We start from the raw sequence: 16,169 nt of genomic DNA, 5'->3' as shown, positions 1-16,169 counted from the left end.
ACAGTGGAAAGTATACATTAAAATATATAAACATTAAGGTAGAATGATCAACAGACAGTATTGAAACAGGTGAAGTAAGGAAAGAAGGTGCACAACCTATGTTAGATTTACAAGCCAGCAAAATATTTCAATTGAAAGTTTATATTTAAAGGATGTTCCATGGTTACCTATATCTCCTTGAAGGGAGTTCCATGGTTACCTATCTGTCCTTGAAGGGAGTTCCATGGTTACCTATCTGTCCTTGAAGGATGTTCCATGGTTACCTATCTGTCCTTGAAGGGAGTTCCATGGTTACCTATCTGTCCTTGAAGGGAGTTCCATGGTTACCAATCTATTGAAGGGAGTTCCATGGTTACCTTTCTGTCTTTGAAGGGAGTTCCATAGTTACCTTTCTGTCCATGAAGGATGTTCCATGGTTACCTTTCTGTCCATGAAGGATGTTCCATGGTAACCAATCTGTCCATGAAGGGAATTCCATAGTTACCGATCTGTTCTTGAAGGGATTTCCATAGTTACCAATCTGTCCGTGAAAGGAGTTCCATGATTACCTATCTGTCCTTGAAGGATGTTCCATGGTTACCTATCTGTCCTTGAAGAGTTCCATGGTTACCAATCTGTCCTTGAAAGGAGTTCCATGGTTACCTATCTGTCCTTGAAGGGAGTTCCATGGTTACCTATCTGTCCTTGAAGAGAGTTCCATGGTTACCTATCTGTCCTTGAAGAGAGTTCCATGGTTACCTATCTGTCCTTGAAGAGAGTTCCATGGTTACCTATCTGTCCTTGAAGAGAGTTCCATGGTTACCTATCTGTCCTTGAAGGGAGTTCCATGGTTACCAATCTGTTCGTGAAAGGAGTTCCATGGTTACCTATCTGTCCTTGAATGATGTTCCATGGTTACCTATCTGTACTTTAAGAGAGTTCCACGTTTACCAATCTTTCCTTGAAAGGAGTTCCATGATTACCTATCTGTCCTTGAAGGGTGTTTCATGGTTACCTATCTGTCCTTGAAGGATGTTCCATGGTTACCTATTTGTCCTTGAAGAGAGTTCCATGGTTACCTCTCTGTCCTTGAAGGGTATTCAATGGTTACCTATCTGTCCGTGAAAGGAGTTCCATGGTTACCAATCTATTGAAGGGAGTTCCATGGTTACCTTTCTGTCTTTGAAGGGATTTCCATAGTAATCTTTCTGTCCTTGAAGGATGTTCCATGGTAACCAATCTGTCCTTTAAGGGTGTTCCATGGTTACCAATCTGTCTTTGTAAGGAGTTCCATAGTTACCAATCTGTCCGTGAAAGGAGTTCCATAGTTACCAATCTGTCCGTGAAAGGAGTTCCATGTTTACCTATCTGTCCTTGAAGAGAGTTCCATGGTTACCAATCTGTCCTTGAAGGAGTTCCATGATTACCTATCTGGCCTTGAGGGTGTTCCATGGTTACCTATCTGTCCTTGAAGGATGTTCCATGGTTACCTATCAGTCCTTTAAGAGAGTTCCATGGTTACCAATCTGTCCTTGAAAGGAGTTCCATGGTTACCTATCTGTCCTTGAAGGATGTTCCATGGTTACCTATCTGTCCTTGAAGAGAGTTCCATGGTTACCAATCTGTCCTTTAAGGATGTTCCATGGTTACCAATCTGTCCTTGAAGAGAGTTCCATGGTTACCAATCTGTCCATGAAGGTTGTTCCATGGTTACCATCTGTCTTGAAGTGTTACCTATCTGTCCTTGAAGAGAGTTCCATGGTTACCTATCTGTCCTTGAAGAGAGTTCCATGGTTACCTATCTGTCCTTGAAGAGAGTTCCATGGTTACCTATCTGTCCTTGAAGGGTGTTCCATGGTTACCTATCTGTTTTTGAAGGGTGTTCCATGGTTTACTATGGTTACCTATCTGTCCTTGAAGTGAGTTCCATGGTTACCTATCTGTCCTTGAAGAGAGTTCCATGGTTACCTATCTGTCCTTGAAGAATGTTCCATGGTTACCATTATCTGTCCTTGAAGGATGTTCCATGGTTACCTATCTGTCCTTGAAGAATGTTCCATGGTTACCAATCTGTCCTTGAAGAGAGTTCCATGGTTACCAATCTATTGAAGGGAGTTCCATGGTTACCTATATGTCCTTGAAGAATGTTCCATGGTTACCTATCTGTCCTTGAAGGATGTTCCATGGTTACCTATCTGTCCTTGAAGAGAGTTCCATGGTTACCAATCTGTCCTTGAAGGATGTTCCATGGTTACCAATCTGTCCTTGAAGGATGTTCCATGGTTACCTATCTGTCCTTGAAGGATGTTCCATGGTTACCAATCTATTCTTGAAGGGAATTCCATAGTTACCTATCTGTTCTTGAAGAGAGTTCCATGGTTACCTATCTGTCCTTGAAGTGAGTTCCATGGTTACCTATCTGTTCTTGAAGAGAGTTCCATGGTTACCTATATGTCCTTGAAGAGAGTTCCATGGTTACCTCTCTGTCCTTGAAGGGTATTCAATGGTTACCTATCTGTCCGTGAAAGGAGTTCCATGGTTACCAATCTATTGAAGGGAGTTCCATGGTTACCTTTCTGTCTTTGAAGGGATTTCCATAGTAATCTTTCTGTCCTTGAAGGATGTTCCATGGTAACCAATCTGTCCTTTAAGGGTATTCCATGGTTACCAATCTGTTTTTGAAGGGAGTTCCATAGTTACCAATCTGTCCGTTGAAGGAGTTCCATGATTACCTATCTGTCCTTGAAGGGTGTTCCATGGTTACCTATCTGTCCTTGAAGGATGTTCCATGGTTACCTATCTGTCCTTGAAGAGAGTTCCATGGTTACCAATCTGTCCTTGAAAGGAGTTCCATGGTTACCTATCTGTCCTTGAAGGATGTTCCATGGTTACCTATCTGTCCTTGAAGAGAGTTCCATGGTTACCAATCTGTCCTTGAAGGAGTTCCATGGTTACCAATCTTTACCAATCTGTCCTTGAAGAGAGTTCCATGGTTACCAATCTGTCCATGAAGGTTGTTCCATGGTTACCTATCTGTCCTTGAAGGATGTTCCATGGTTACCTATCTGTCCTTGAAGAGAGTTCCATGGTTACCAATCTGTCCTTGAAGAGAGTTCCATGGTTACCAATCTGTCCTTGAAGAGAGTTCCATGGTTACCAATCTGTCCTTGAAGGATGTTCCATGGTTACCTATCTGTCCTTGAAGAGAGTTCCATGGTTACCTATCTGTCCTTGAAGAGAGTTCCATGGTTACCTATCTGTCCTTGAAGGATGTTCCATGGTTACCAATCTATTCTTGAAGGGAATTCCATAGTTACCTATCTGTTCTTGAAGAGAGTTCCATGGTTACCTATCTGTCCTTGAAGTGAGTTCCATGGTTACCAATCTGTCCTTGAAGAGAGTTCCATGGTTACCTATCTGTCCTTGAAGTGAGTTCCATGGTTACCAATCTATTATTGAAGGTTGGTCTATTATTGAAGGTTGTTCCATGGTTACCAATTTATGCTTGAAGGGAGTTCCAATGGTAACCAATCCGTCCTTGAAGGTTGTTATATGGTTACCTATCTGTTCTTGAAGAGAGTTCCATGGTTACCTATCTGTTCTTGAAGAGAGTTCCATGGTTACCTATATGTCCTTGAAGAGAGTTCCATGGTTACCAATCTGTTCTTGAAGAGAGTTCCATGGTTACCTATATGTCCTTGAAGTGAGTTCCATGGTTACCAATCTGTTCTTGAAGGGTGTTCCATGGTTACTAATCTATTCTTGAAGGGAATTCCATAGTTACCTATCTGTTCTTGAAGAGAGTTCCATGGTTACCTATCTGTCCTTGAAGGGAGTTCCATGGTTACCTATCTGTCCTTGAAGGGTGTTCCATGGTAACCAATCTTTTCTTGAAGGGAGTTCCATAGTTACCTATCTGTCAAGCATGCATCGCATGATTTTTTCATGAAATTCCATACCAATGTTATTCCCATAGATTAGTTGAAACTAATCTACAGCTACAGGTAAACTAATGTACAGTGAAAGGTCTACTAATTTACAGACAGAACAAGTACTTGAACAATAGTCTAAATAAAGTACCGGGGACAACAAAAGATGATATCATAGCCATGTTTTAATAGTGGTAAAACTATCATAGTGAGAGTACATTAAGGTGACCAGGACTTAGTCGGTAATAATAACGAGTAAACCACAAAATAAATATTGTGTGAGGTAGCTATTCTGGAATCGGGACCAGTGTTATGGTGAGAGAACCGCCTGAAATAATAATTTCCTCTTCAAAACATGAAATAATTGTTAAATGGGTTCAGTTGTTGGTAATGATTTGATGGGTAAGAATTATTTCCTTTAAATCCCTTTTTCTGTTTTGACACATACGCGGGATCAATATTGACACAAACATTAGATTGGACTATACAACTGTGTTCACTATAGATGGCCATTGTAATGTTGTTTTATTACCTAGATATGGGTTAAATACATGGTAAATAAATCTCATGGTTGACCCATTTGCATCTATCGCTAACAAATGAAATCAATATTGTATTGTTCTGTAAATATGCGATTCATTTCAAATCATATACAGCACCTGAGGATAAAATTGGATGAAAGGTTGCCGAAGACATCTAAATACAGGACGAGAATTACCAAGTTTCCTCTTGAGCAACGCATTTTTCGATTGTATTGTTATGCTACTTCATGACGAAGACATTTGATTGTCAGAATAGCTCGTAACTTATAAAAATTGGGCGTGGGAAGGAAAATTGGTAACAATACATCCATATGTGCTAGTAAATAAATTCATTGCTTACGACAGTTTTTTGTCGTTTTAATTGAATTTTTTTTCAGGTCGCTTTTCACTCGGGAGACTATGGGACGCAAAAGTTGCCGAATAAATGTGTTCACAAATACACGTGTTACTCCTACCATTCATGGGGTGTGAACACATTTTATGACCAATAAAAAACTAGTAATTAAGCTATACTGCTCACAGTGATCGAGACATGATAGATAAAACTAGACATGTCAATCAAACAATATCCCCAGTCAGGCAATATTTCTTTACGTGAGTTTCACTTGAAAAAAATCACGTGAAGAAATATTGCCTGTGCACACCTCTATGAGAGCATGCCAGCCAAAGGTTTACCTTTTACGTACATACGTTGCCATGGTAATCGTTATTGAAGCATTCGGTGTATCCAACTATAGACATCTATAATCATAGAAATTTACCAAAATTTGACCATGATCACCGGGGCTAATCGTACAAACCGGGCTACGCTATTTACGCTCGTGGAAACGCTTCTTTTACAAAGAAAACTGTCGTCTGGGGGAGCGTATGTGATAAATATTTACTCGGTACCGGTGTTCAATTTACGGTCAAGAATCCAAGTATGCATGTTGCCCACGGAACAGTAGAGTTTTTCACCAATGGGTAGAAGCAAAATGTATGTTTTATTGTATTATACTTTGTCCTGTATTTCGCACACAAATCTAGATCTGTTTCCATAAGAAAAGATTAACTAGATCCGAACAAAATAAAACCAAATAAAATACCACCTGTATATCTGTTGTCATGGAAATGATTTTCGATTGAAGAAATCCACTGCCTTGTATTATTAATTTTATAAGTGTTCCATATGCATACAGCTATACCAGTCTGCAGCGTTTTCACATTTAGAAAATGTAGTAACATTCAGTAACAAACAGTAACATTCAACAAGAAAAAGTCACCTAATCATTGAAAACTGTGACAGTTTAATGAACTGAATCCAGTTTTACTTCCGTCTCTCGTTCAGATATATACCTGTTTGAGTATACATGTATAACAAAAATAACAATTTTCAACCATGATATGACATACCCGTCTATACTGTTTGCGAAATACAGGACAAAGTATAATACAATAAAACATCAATTTTGCTTCTACCCATTGGTGAAACACTCTACTGTTCCGTGGGCAACATGCATGCTTGGATTCTTGACCGTGAATTGAACACCGGTACCGAGCAAGTATTCATCACATACGCTCCCCCAGACGACAGTTTTCTATGTAAAAGAAGCGTTTCCACGAGCGTAAATAGCGTAGCCCGGTTTCTACGATTAGCCCCGGTAATAATTACAAAAATTTATGAGTTATGACCATTTTAAAAAACAAAAGTGTGTAGTCACCTGGTAACCATGACAATCATTGTTTTGACCAGTTCAGCAGTTGTCCCGACAAAATGTTACTACCGACTGACTGACGGACGGACAAGCTGATTCGAGAAGAATACTGGTACCCCAAGATTTCCAAGATATTAATAGTGTATAACAAAAGTGAGATATTTTAAAATATATTCGTGTAACATCCGAACCTCTCCCAAAAACTTGCAAACATGTACTTTTGAAAATGCGAGGTTAACAATTCTGCGATGGCTGGGAGACTTTGCATTTTCATTTTGAGTTGAGTTCCCGCAAATAATATCGGACAAATAATAATTTTCAACTAAACTTCAAGCTTCAGAAAGATTTGTATCGCTTTCCAAAATTCCGATATAATTTCGATGTACTCCGAAATGTTCACAAAGAAGTTCATAAAGGGCAGATACACACGAAATGTAACAGTTTTGTGTGTGAAAAGACGGTGTATAACAGGTCAATGTGGCTATTTTACACTGCTCCATAGTGTTTACTTAGTTTATTGTTGTATTTACTGCCGAATAATCAAGTTTGAAATAAACAACCACGAGTCCCATTGAAAATAATCTTTAGTTGATATGTGGAAATCCGTGTTTTTACAATCGACTCTATTGAGCTAATGGTATGTACCCGCATGGCATTCATTCAGGCGAAAGGGAACATTGAAGTCGATACTTTGCAAGTTGGGATAATATAGTTCGCTAATCCTGCCTACATTAACTGTATATTATTAGGTTTTTTAATTATTTTTTTTGGCCTAATATATAGGCGGAGCAAAATCGGAGCAAAATTTAAAGGTTTCTTAAAACATTTATAACAAAAAAAATATATAATCGATGGCAGAAAAAGGCCTAATAATATAGGCAGGTTTAGTGGACTATAGGGATAATATTGGTATAAACAAAAATAATTTTCTTTCGAACATAAATTAGCCTTATGTCATGCTCAATCACATTGATATCGTCGTATCCTTTTTTTTAATCTAAAAACGTCTAAAATGTTGTTATAAATTGAAAATCGATAGAAACATTTCTCTACATGGTGTATAGATGAATAGATGATATTACTGATTTTTATCTAGATTAGTCTATTCCTATGTAACATATACATGTACATGAAGTAACTGTTTCTCAAGTCCCTGTGAACCGTAGCTATGTAGATGTGGACAGCAATCCTCTGCTGTGGTGTTGCTAGGGCATCAAATCTGGTCAATCACGAGGAACGCCATCACGCATTGTATGTTAAGTTGTTGTCAAGGATGTAGTGATGTAAGCGTAGATATTGGCCTGGATTCTCGGGGATAAATTTCATGTGTCACCATCTGTCTATTAAAAACAAACTAATAAAAACTGTCAATAAATCATATTCTTTATCAGTTATTCCCACACACGTTTTTGACCCGGAAGTCGAGTGGGTTAAAACCGGAGTGCCCGGAAAATAACAAGTTACCAGACATACGGTCCCATCGCAAGATTCAAGATTTTTAGCGATCGGTTGTCAAACTAAAATTGTTTGTTATTACCAGTGATTTAGATATATGGCTCTATTGTTACTATAGGTCAGCCCAGTGCAAACACCAAGATTTAAAGTGTCAATTGTCAAAATTGTTATTCTAATTTCTGACGTCAACCGATATTTATTCATAGGATAAATGTATCTATTGTTGCTATTTTAAACTGTCCTTTTTTCTGGAAACCTTTTAAACATTTCCAGAAAGTTCAGGGGATTTAATCGCACGTCGAAGGTTTTATTGCTACCATGGTCACGGTAATTGAATCATAACCAAATTCAATCGATCTGTCGCAATGATAAACACTTTGACACTTTAAAATTGATCAACAATATTTTCATGCCGTTTTACCTCGCAATAATAGGAAAACAGTCATGCATTTAGGAGTGGCGTCCGTTAACTAGTCGGAAGGGATGCACACATTTAGCTATTGGTTTGCAACATTACACCAGAGTTACGCTCGATATTTAAAGATGCTCCACCGCCGACAGAGCATAAATGATATTCATCATTTGAACAATAATTGGTGTTTAATCGTGTATATACATGTCTAATTAACACAAAAAATAATGTGAAATAATTTTTTTCGCCTTTGGTGGATACGCAATCAGTACTTCATTCCATATAGGATATAGTGACACGGATTTTTTTCGGGATGCAATTAATTATTTTTCATATCTTTAATTTGAAGTAAAATTAGAAGCTTAAACTTTCCAATGGTGGAAATGGTGTAAAGTAAGTAACTTTTGTAACTGAAGAAAAATACTAAATCGTCTGCTCCTGTTTTTGATAGTGAAAAAAAAACATTTGTCAGCGGTGGAGCATCTTTAAAGGCCCACTACCTTTGCGAAAGAAAAACAAGTTTCAACAATAATAACATCCGAAAATGTATATTAATGGCCTAAGAGGATGTTATAACATCAACCAAATACAGGATTCCCTGGTAAACTATGTTAACAGTGAAGATTCATGTCGCTGTTTTGTCGTCTGGCGCAGTGATAATGTAATGTAATGTAATATCTCATGATGCTTTATCCCATTGCCAATCTGATTAAAATACAGAACCTTATCATCACTACGTTGGATAAGAGGATTTGAGAACATCCCTTTAGGGGTCACGTCAAGATGACCTTTTGAAATAAATGGCCAATCAAATTGGCACTGCCAGAATCTTGACTGGGGACGAAATAGTTTGAAAAAGCTGTCCAAATTATTTTCGTGTATGTAGTCATCTCGCCCGAAGCGCACAACAAAGCTAATTGTATATGTATACTGGGGCGAAAAGACGTTTTCAATTGATGTTGTAAGGTGTAGAAACTACATTTGCTCTGAAGTACACGTGATATAAAGGTCATCTGATGTGACCCCTTATGGGATATTGTCAGATCCTCTATTGAACGGTGGTTATAAGGATCTGTGTTTTAATCAGATTGGCCTATTGCTTACTAGATTGTAAACATCAAGATCTATTTGATCTGCGTGACGAATTCTTCACAAATATTGTCAACAATTATCCATTTGAGTTATACGTAAAATTATACAATTTAGACACACACGAACTTATTTGTGTCCTATTAGGGTACATCCCTGATTATATACAGGAACTATTACCGGTTTAGATTCTATTAGATTTGCTTACGTTTGTTGTTGCTTTTCTGTGAAAGCTGCTAAATTCACGTTTCAGTAAATATGTGTATATTTTTACATTCATATCATCATGTGTTTGAAGGTGTCAGGTTGTATTTGATTTTTTTTTACTGGTATATTGAATCGTTTTTCCCTTTATTCTATATTTTTTTCTCTCAATTTTCTTATAATTACATCCTGATTTAGGACATCGAATATGTGTTATTTAAGTAATCTCTTCCATATTTCTTTTTGTAATTCTTTGTCTTAAAATTTTGTACAAACTCTTCATTTATGGAGGAATAAAGTCACAAAGAAGAAGAAGAACCGACGCGCGGTAATTAGGACGACGGCGGGAAACATAAAATGACCCGCGTTATCAGTATCAGCATCAACTTTATTTAGATTAAATTGTTCAAAAGGTGGTGGTAAGTGTAGAATTAACTGTAAGTTAATATTTTTTGTGACTCTACAAAATTACCAATTTCGTTTAATACTCCAATTTTAAAAATTAAAAGCCATTTCGGAAAGGTAGCGTCCCTTTAATAAATCATACCAAAGATGTACGATGTCTCACTTATAAATCCTTGATCATATATATTAATTTGTGTGGAGACAAATGAACGTAATTGATTTGAATTATTTAATCATACTTATTGATATTAACCTGTGTCCTGTATCATATAAAGTAGGGATGATATGTATACATATTTAAACATTCCTGAAGGAGGTTCATGGGGATATCTGGTTTGAATGATTTACTCTCCAGCCTGTGAGTTGTAAATAAAAGTTATCAGCAGACTAGCAATACAGCGGAGTACCTGATTGAAGAAAACAATCAGTCGCCATGTCTCTACACATGCTGTTGCAAGTGTGAAGGGTTTAATTTTACCCCGGGGCACTCTAGCGTGACCGATCTCGTCACGCATAGAAATTAAATACCCACGGGATATCTCAACTGTTGAGTGGTTTTAGTATCGATACGTCTATTTACTTACAACAACTACAATTTCCAAAAAGCTTTTAGAAACAGAGTGACCGTACGATTTAAAGGATTGAGCATGGAGTGAAGTAAGGATAATCGGTATATATGTCGTAAACACATGTCCAACAGGAACATTTCCACATTAGCTGTACAGCGAAACTGAAGATGTGAGGCATTGCGGAAAAAAAATCATAAGTGTTTCTTGGAAGAACGTAATCTGTGTGATGCGAAAATCACTGATTTTTTTTCTTTCGTTTGATACCTTTTATGAAGAGAGAACATATTTCGCAGAGAATTCACGAAAATTTTTGTGGTAATATGGAATTTGTGTGACTAAATTAGAAAAGGATTTTATTGCCATGCCGAATTCCATATTAACTGATTTGGATTAACAAAATTCGATAATTTGTGTGACCAATTAGAAAAGTGGATTGCTGTTATTTTTAATTTCATATTAATTCATTTGGATTGACAAAGGTCAATATGGAATTTCGGTTTTCATATTGTTCTCAGAAACATTCAGAGTGCTTTGTGAAATTGTGTTAGAAAAGATCGTTTAATTTCCCGATAATCTGGAATTTCTATTTCCTGTTGGATTTAATTTAAGAGTTATGGAGAGATCAGTCGGGACAGTCAGGATAGCCCTGTGGGCCTGTTGTGTAATCAGTCTGCTAACAGTTCAAAGGACAAATGCCACCGACTTTCCATTTCCTCTCTCGATTTTTATTTTTGGTCCAGGGTAAGTTATTATCTTTTATTCATGTATTCATTTTTAACTTATTTTGTTCATGTATTAATTCATTCAATTAATTATTTTTATTTATGTTATTTATTAATTTATTTAATTATTTCTCTCTCTATATATATATTTATTTATTAACAGTGTTAAAACCATGTTGCAACACGACATATGATACCGCTAGGTTATCGCGCACCTTTTATAGCAAGACACTTACCGCGGGTCGGTGGTATTTCTCAAGGTACTCCGACTTTCCTCCACCAACAAACTTGGCACGTTCTTATATGACCCTGGCTGTTAACATGACGCTAGACTAATAAAAGCCAAACCTATAGCTAGATACACCAGACAGTCATGTACAAAAGTAAATTAACGAGAGTTTTTTTTATAACATCTGTTTAATTAAATAAGAAACATTTATCAAGTATAAACTCATTCAATCATCCTTTTTTCAAATTCAATTAAGCATTGTACGCGGATTCTCACAAAAGTTTGCAAACAAAATTTATTTCATAACCCGATGAAATTAAAAAATAGTGACTTCAAAAATTTTCCATGCTACTTTATAAAATGAAATACGTTTACACGTACGATTCCATTATTTTTTTACAAGGGATTATTTTTCCAAATCAATACGCAACGTCAATGTTTCTATTGTGACGTCAAGATAACGTCGGGTTTCAGCGCCATTCTCGGATATTTTTTTTCATCGTGGAATGAAAAAAAAATGAATTCAGGCCAATCAGAAAGCCAGAAACAAAGAGAAAATTAATTATTTTTGATTGAAGAAGTTCGTAAATCAACGATTCATTTAGAGTACACTGGAATTTTTTATTTTACATCACTACAGCATAGAAATATACATTCGAGTTAATTCTTAAAAAAACATATATATGCTGTGATTTCTCAGAGATCTCATCGACTAGTACATGGTCGTATGGAAGTCAATATTTAGTATATATATCGACGTGATATTTTCATTCATAAAAAAATCGAGCAGATATTGATATTGTGATATCACATTTCCCGAACGTCGAGTTCCACAGGGTGATGCCCTAAGACCTTCACTCTTCTTTTATCTTTTTATCAAATAATGCGATTGACATTTTTAAAGCAACTTCATAACTTATATAAAATTAGGGACAATTGATTCTGTTCATAGGACTTCCTATTACACAGCATGTAGTGTATGATTTTACAGAACGTCTATCACAAAAAACTTCTATTTCAGTTGATCCTTTAAATTGTTATACAGTGTTAACGTTGCATCAGAGGCTAATCAGGAGCGACGTTACTACAGATCTACTAGACTTTCCATTCTCACATTTTTTTGTATTTTTTTTTCTTCAAAATTCGATGAAAATAAAGATTAGTGACATCATTGTTTATAGTATTTTTTTGAAACTAAGACCTATTGCATTGATAAGATAAAGTAGTCTTAAAATAAACAATATTCCATTGGGTTTTTTTTCCAAATCAATACGCAACGTCAATGTCTCTATTGTGACGTCACGATAACGTCAGATTGTTTTCATAGAAGTATGAGAAAAAAATATTTACCAGTCAGGAAGTCAGATTCATTGATAAAAAATAATTATTTATAAACCAATTTATGTATAGAATGATATAGATACTACCTCTGTCACCTGAATCTCGGGACTAATTGAGATTCCGTGAATAATCAACATGTTTTAATTTTCTCTGTTTATACTTGTTTGTTTTCCCTTTAACGTTTGTGTATTTTGTCATGATAAGAGGTCATTTATAATGAAACAGTGGTCTTGAACTAGTTCATGTATCCCGTGTTCGTGCGCCCACCCAACGCTGATGGCTTCTACAACACACGATGTACACCTGACCGATTTCTGAAATCAATAATTTCAGGTGATAGAAAATTGCCCCCCTCCCCCTCTATCATTCCATTTTCAACATAGATTAGATCTCTGACAACCTAAGTCCAAGCATGCCAAGACCTCAAGCTCATTTATACGACGCCTATTGCGTGTAACTATAAAATAACAAGGGAACACAGAAACCTTTGTGTATGTTATTTTATACAGCGGTTACCATTAAATCTTACGTGATGAAAGTCACAACATCGGTTATTTAGATTGTTAAAGGGACGACGTGATTTCACATGGTCTATTTCACGGCTAGCTCGGTGCAGTGTAGGTAGCATACAGTTCGTTCATAGATAACATTATAAAAAGACATCATTTCTCCTGTTGGCATGCTGTAAGGTCCACTTCCTCTCCGAAACGGCTTTTAATTTATAAAATGGGAGTGTAAAACGAGATTGATGATTTTGTATAGTGTCGCCACAGTTACTAACTTAACGTTGATAATACACTTGTCATCATCTTTTGAACAATTTAATTAAAGTAAATGAAATGTCGATTTTCATAAAGCGGGTCGTATTAGTTTCCTGCCGTCGTGCTAATTACCGCGCGTTAGTTGACTGCGCCAGAAGGCAAAACAGTGACATGAATCTTCACTGTAGAAATAGATCACGCAGAAACATCATCTTAGGCCATATACATGTATATATTTTCTTCTTTATGCCTATAAAAATAATCAAATTCAGAATAGCGTCCCATAATTAAATATAAATATTTGATATATGATCTGTAATGCATTGGTATTTTTCGCCAAAACTGGAAAGGGTTCGCGGCATATAAACATTGTTTATTAATAACGAGTTTAAAAATGTGTGTGCATATTACATTACAAGCGTATGATTCTATTTATCACATAAATATTACATGATAATGTATTTTTGAAAATAAAGGCTTTCCATATCAATTCCATATGAGATAAGTGAGATCGGTCAAAGAAGGGACTTCATAATTATGGATCCGAGAATTATTCTTACTTTTTACATAAAAACCCTATCCCGTGTCCATATAGATCATTTGAATGACATATAGATAAAAATTGTATCTATATACACTGTATATATTAAATAAAGTAAGAAAGTTTGACAAAAATCCGTACTTTAAGCTGATGGGATAGACAACGTACTATTAACCATCCTCGATACTCCAGGGGTTCCGATCACTTACGATTTACACCCTTGGACTATCTCATAGTAAAAATGAAGGCAGCTCACGGGAAAACATCTGAACCAATCACGGGCCTGCACAGATTTCCTTTGAAGACTACAGAGAGAGCGACGCCCAAATTAAAAACCACACAGTCAACCACAATGTACCGTTATGCGGCTCTTTTGATATACATCAGAGGACTAAATTACCTGTTCTGTTGCCTCCAGTTTTTCTATGAGATAGTCCAGGGGTGTGTAAAGATCGTAAGTGATCGGAACCCCTGGAGTATCGATGTTGACTAGTGACATAAAATTTCTACTGGTTTAATAACGATATCAAAATTGTTGTTAAATATTTCTAAATTTACCAACCTCACCAAAATCCTTCCTCGCTACAATGTATAAAAAATCGCCCTATCATCGATACCCCAGCGTTACTCAAGCACTTGCGTTATATCCATATCATCAGTGATAGTAACCCCTGAAGAATCGAGGATGCGCTATCCTTAGTTTCTACCCATGATATCGACACCCACCATACGAATGGTGATCATTCGTATTTGTTGACTGCCCATTTAAGTAAACAATAAACAATAAACTACAGAAGGTTCTCGATTTGTTTTATTAACGTCCTATTAACAGCCAGGGTCGGTTGAGGAAAGACCGAGTACCCAGAGACAAAAAAACCGCCAGCGGTCAGTACTTGGCAACTCCCCCACATGCATGGGATTCGAACTCGCGACCCAGAGGTTGAGAGCTTGTGATATTATGTCGGGACATCTTAACCCCTCAACCACCTCGGCCCCATTTTTCAATTTTAATTTGATAAACACATCCAATATCTTAAATCGACATTACAAGTAGAAACATGTAGACACTCCCTAAATGAAATTGAGTGGTTTTTGACTGTTTTACGCATGAGAGAATGGAATTGATAGGCAGTCATTTGTTCCGTGTAAATTAAATATAGGCTGTGATTGATGCTTCATTGAACAGACATTTTAACGGTTATCCAATGAATATTTAAAATGTCGGTGATGTGGAATTAGGCATATGGCTTCTACCCGGATATAACCACGGTCTAAACATTAACTTTTTTATTGTTAAAAAATTCTGGCCATTTAAAGACGTATTAGGTTTTTGCAGTGAAGGATGGCCGGGATTTCCCGGAAAAAAACCCACTGCCTACAGTTTGTACATAATATCAACTGTCAAATGTCATAGGGATCTGAGAAAAAGTTATAGTTGATATCAATTTGGACCCACTCGTGTGCCCATAGACAATTTTTAGACATTTTAGGAGTCTAGATAAAAATTAGTAAAATCGTATTCAGTATATAAAAAATATATTGTACCATGTAGAATACGATTTTTCATCTAGACCCCTACAACGTCTAAAATGGTCAAGGCACTCTGGTGGGTCCATATAAACTAGTTATCAGACCCCTGTGATTATATGTAATCGTCAGACACAGGGACCTGGATGTGTTTTACATGTATTCGGACCTGCACTGTTATGTACATATTAAACATATAGCATTACCATATTGGTAATAAGATTTTAATCTGAGATTTTTTTCTCCTAACCACGAGCATCGAGGTTTATTAATCTATCATCTGAGAACATGCATATATATGTTTGTACTATATAGCAATATTGTATTGTTCTGTCCGTCTTTATGTCATAAACATCCTGGTGATTAAATTTTTTTTCTAGTTTTTTTCCTAAGCACAACCATGAGGTTTATCAATTTATCATTTGAGAACACTATATATAACAATATTGCATTTCCTGTCCACCTTTATTAGGTCATATTTCTTTAATCTCAAAGGATGGTTTCCCCGAGATAAAGGAGACCGAGGATATAAATTAGACGTCTACTTCTGAGTTCAATAGAATATTTATATTTACGCGATATTACATACTTGTAGTGTTTGTATTACATCTTCACAGAAAATATACCTGATATACAGGGTATTTATAAGGGTGACCTCCTCGACATCAGCAGTTGTAGTGATATATTGTTGTTCTTTGATATGAGTATATTGCATAGTGTGCCATATCTTTGTCATTCCTGTGCTGCAGGTGGACGGGAAACAGGTTGAT

At 36.4% G+C, this 16,169-nt stretch overlaps 1 protein-coding gene across 2 annotated transcripts in view; it reads left to right on the top strand.

The window, feature by feature from the left end:
• Positions 1 to 10,188: 10,188 nt before the first annotated feature.
• The window catches only part of LOC138330326 (uncharacterized), a 69,462-nt gene continuing 63,481 nt past the window's right edge, over positions 10,189 to 16,169 (top strand). The window contains exon 1 of one of the 2 annotated variants that reach the window (XM_069277867.1): positions 10,189 to 11,019. In XM_069277867.1, the coding sequence (XP_069133968.1) occupies positions 10,892 to 11,019 (128 nt within the window). In that variant the 5' untranslated portion in view covers positions 10,189 to 10,891. The remainder of the gene's footprint in view (positions 11,020 to 16,169) is intronic. The other variant, XM_069277869.1, reaches the window with a different exon arrangement.

The sequence above is a fragment of the Argopecten irradians genome, chromosome 8 (genome assembly GCF_041381155.1).
Source record: "Argopecten irradians isolate NY chromosome 8, Ai_NY, whole genome shotgun sequence".
Lineage (NCBI taxonomy): Eukaryota > Metazoa > Mollusca > Bivalvia > Pectinida > Pectinidae > Argopecten > Argopecten irradians.
This window is presented reverse-complemented; position numbering and strand designations above follow the sequence as displayed.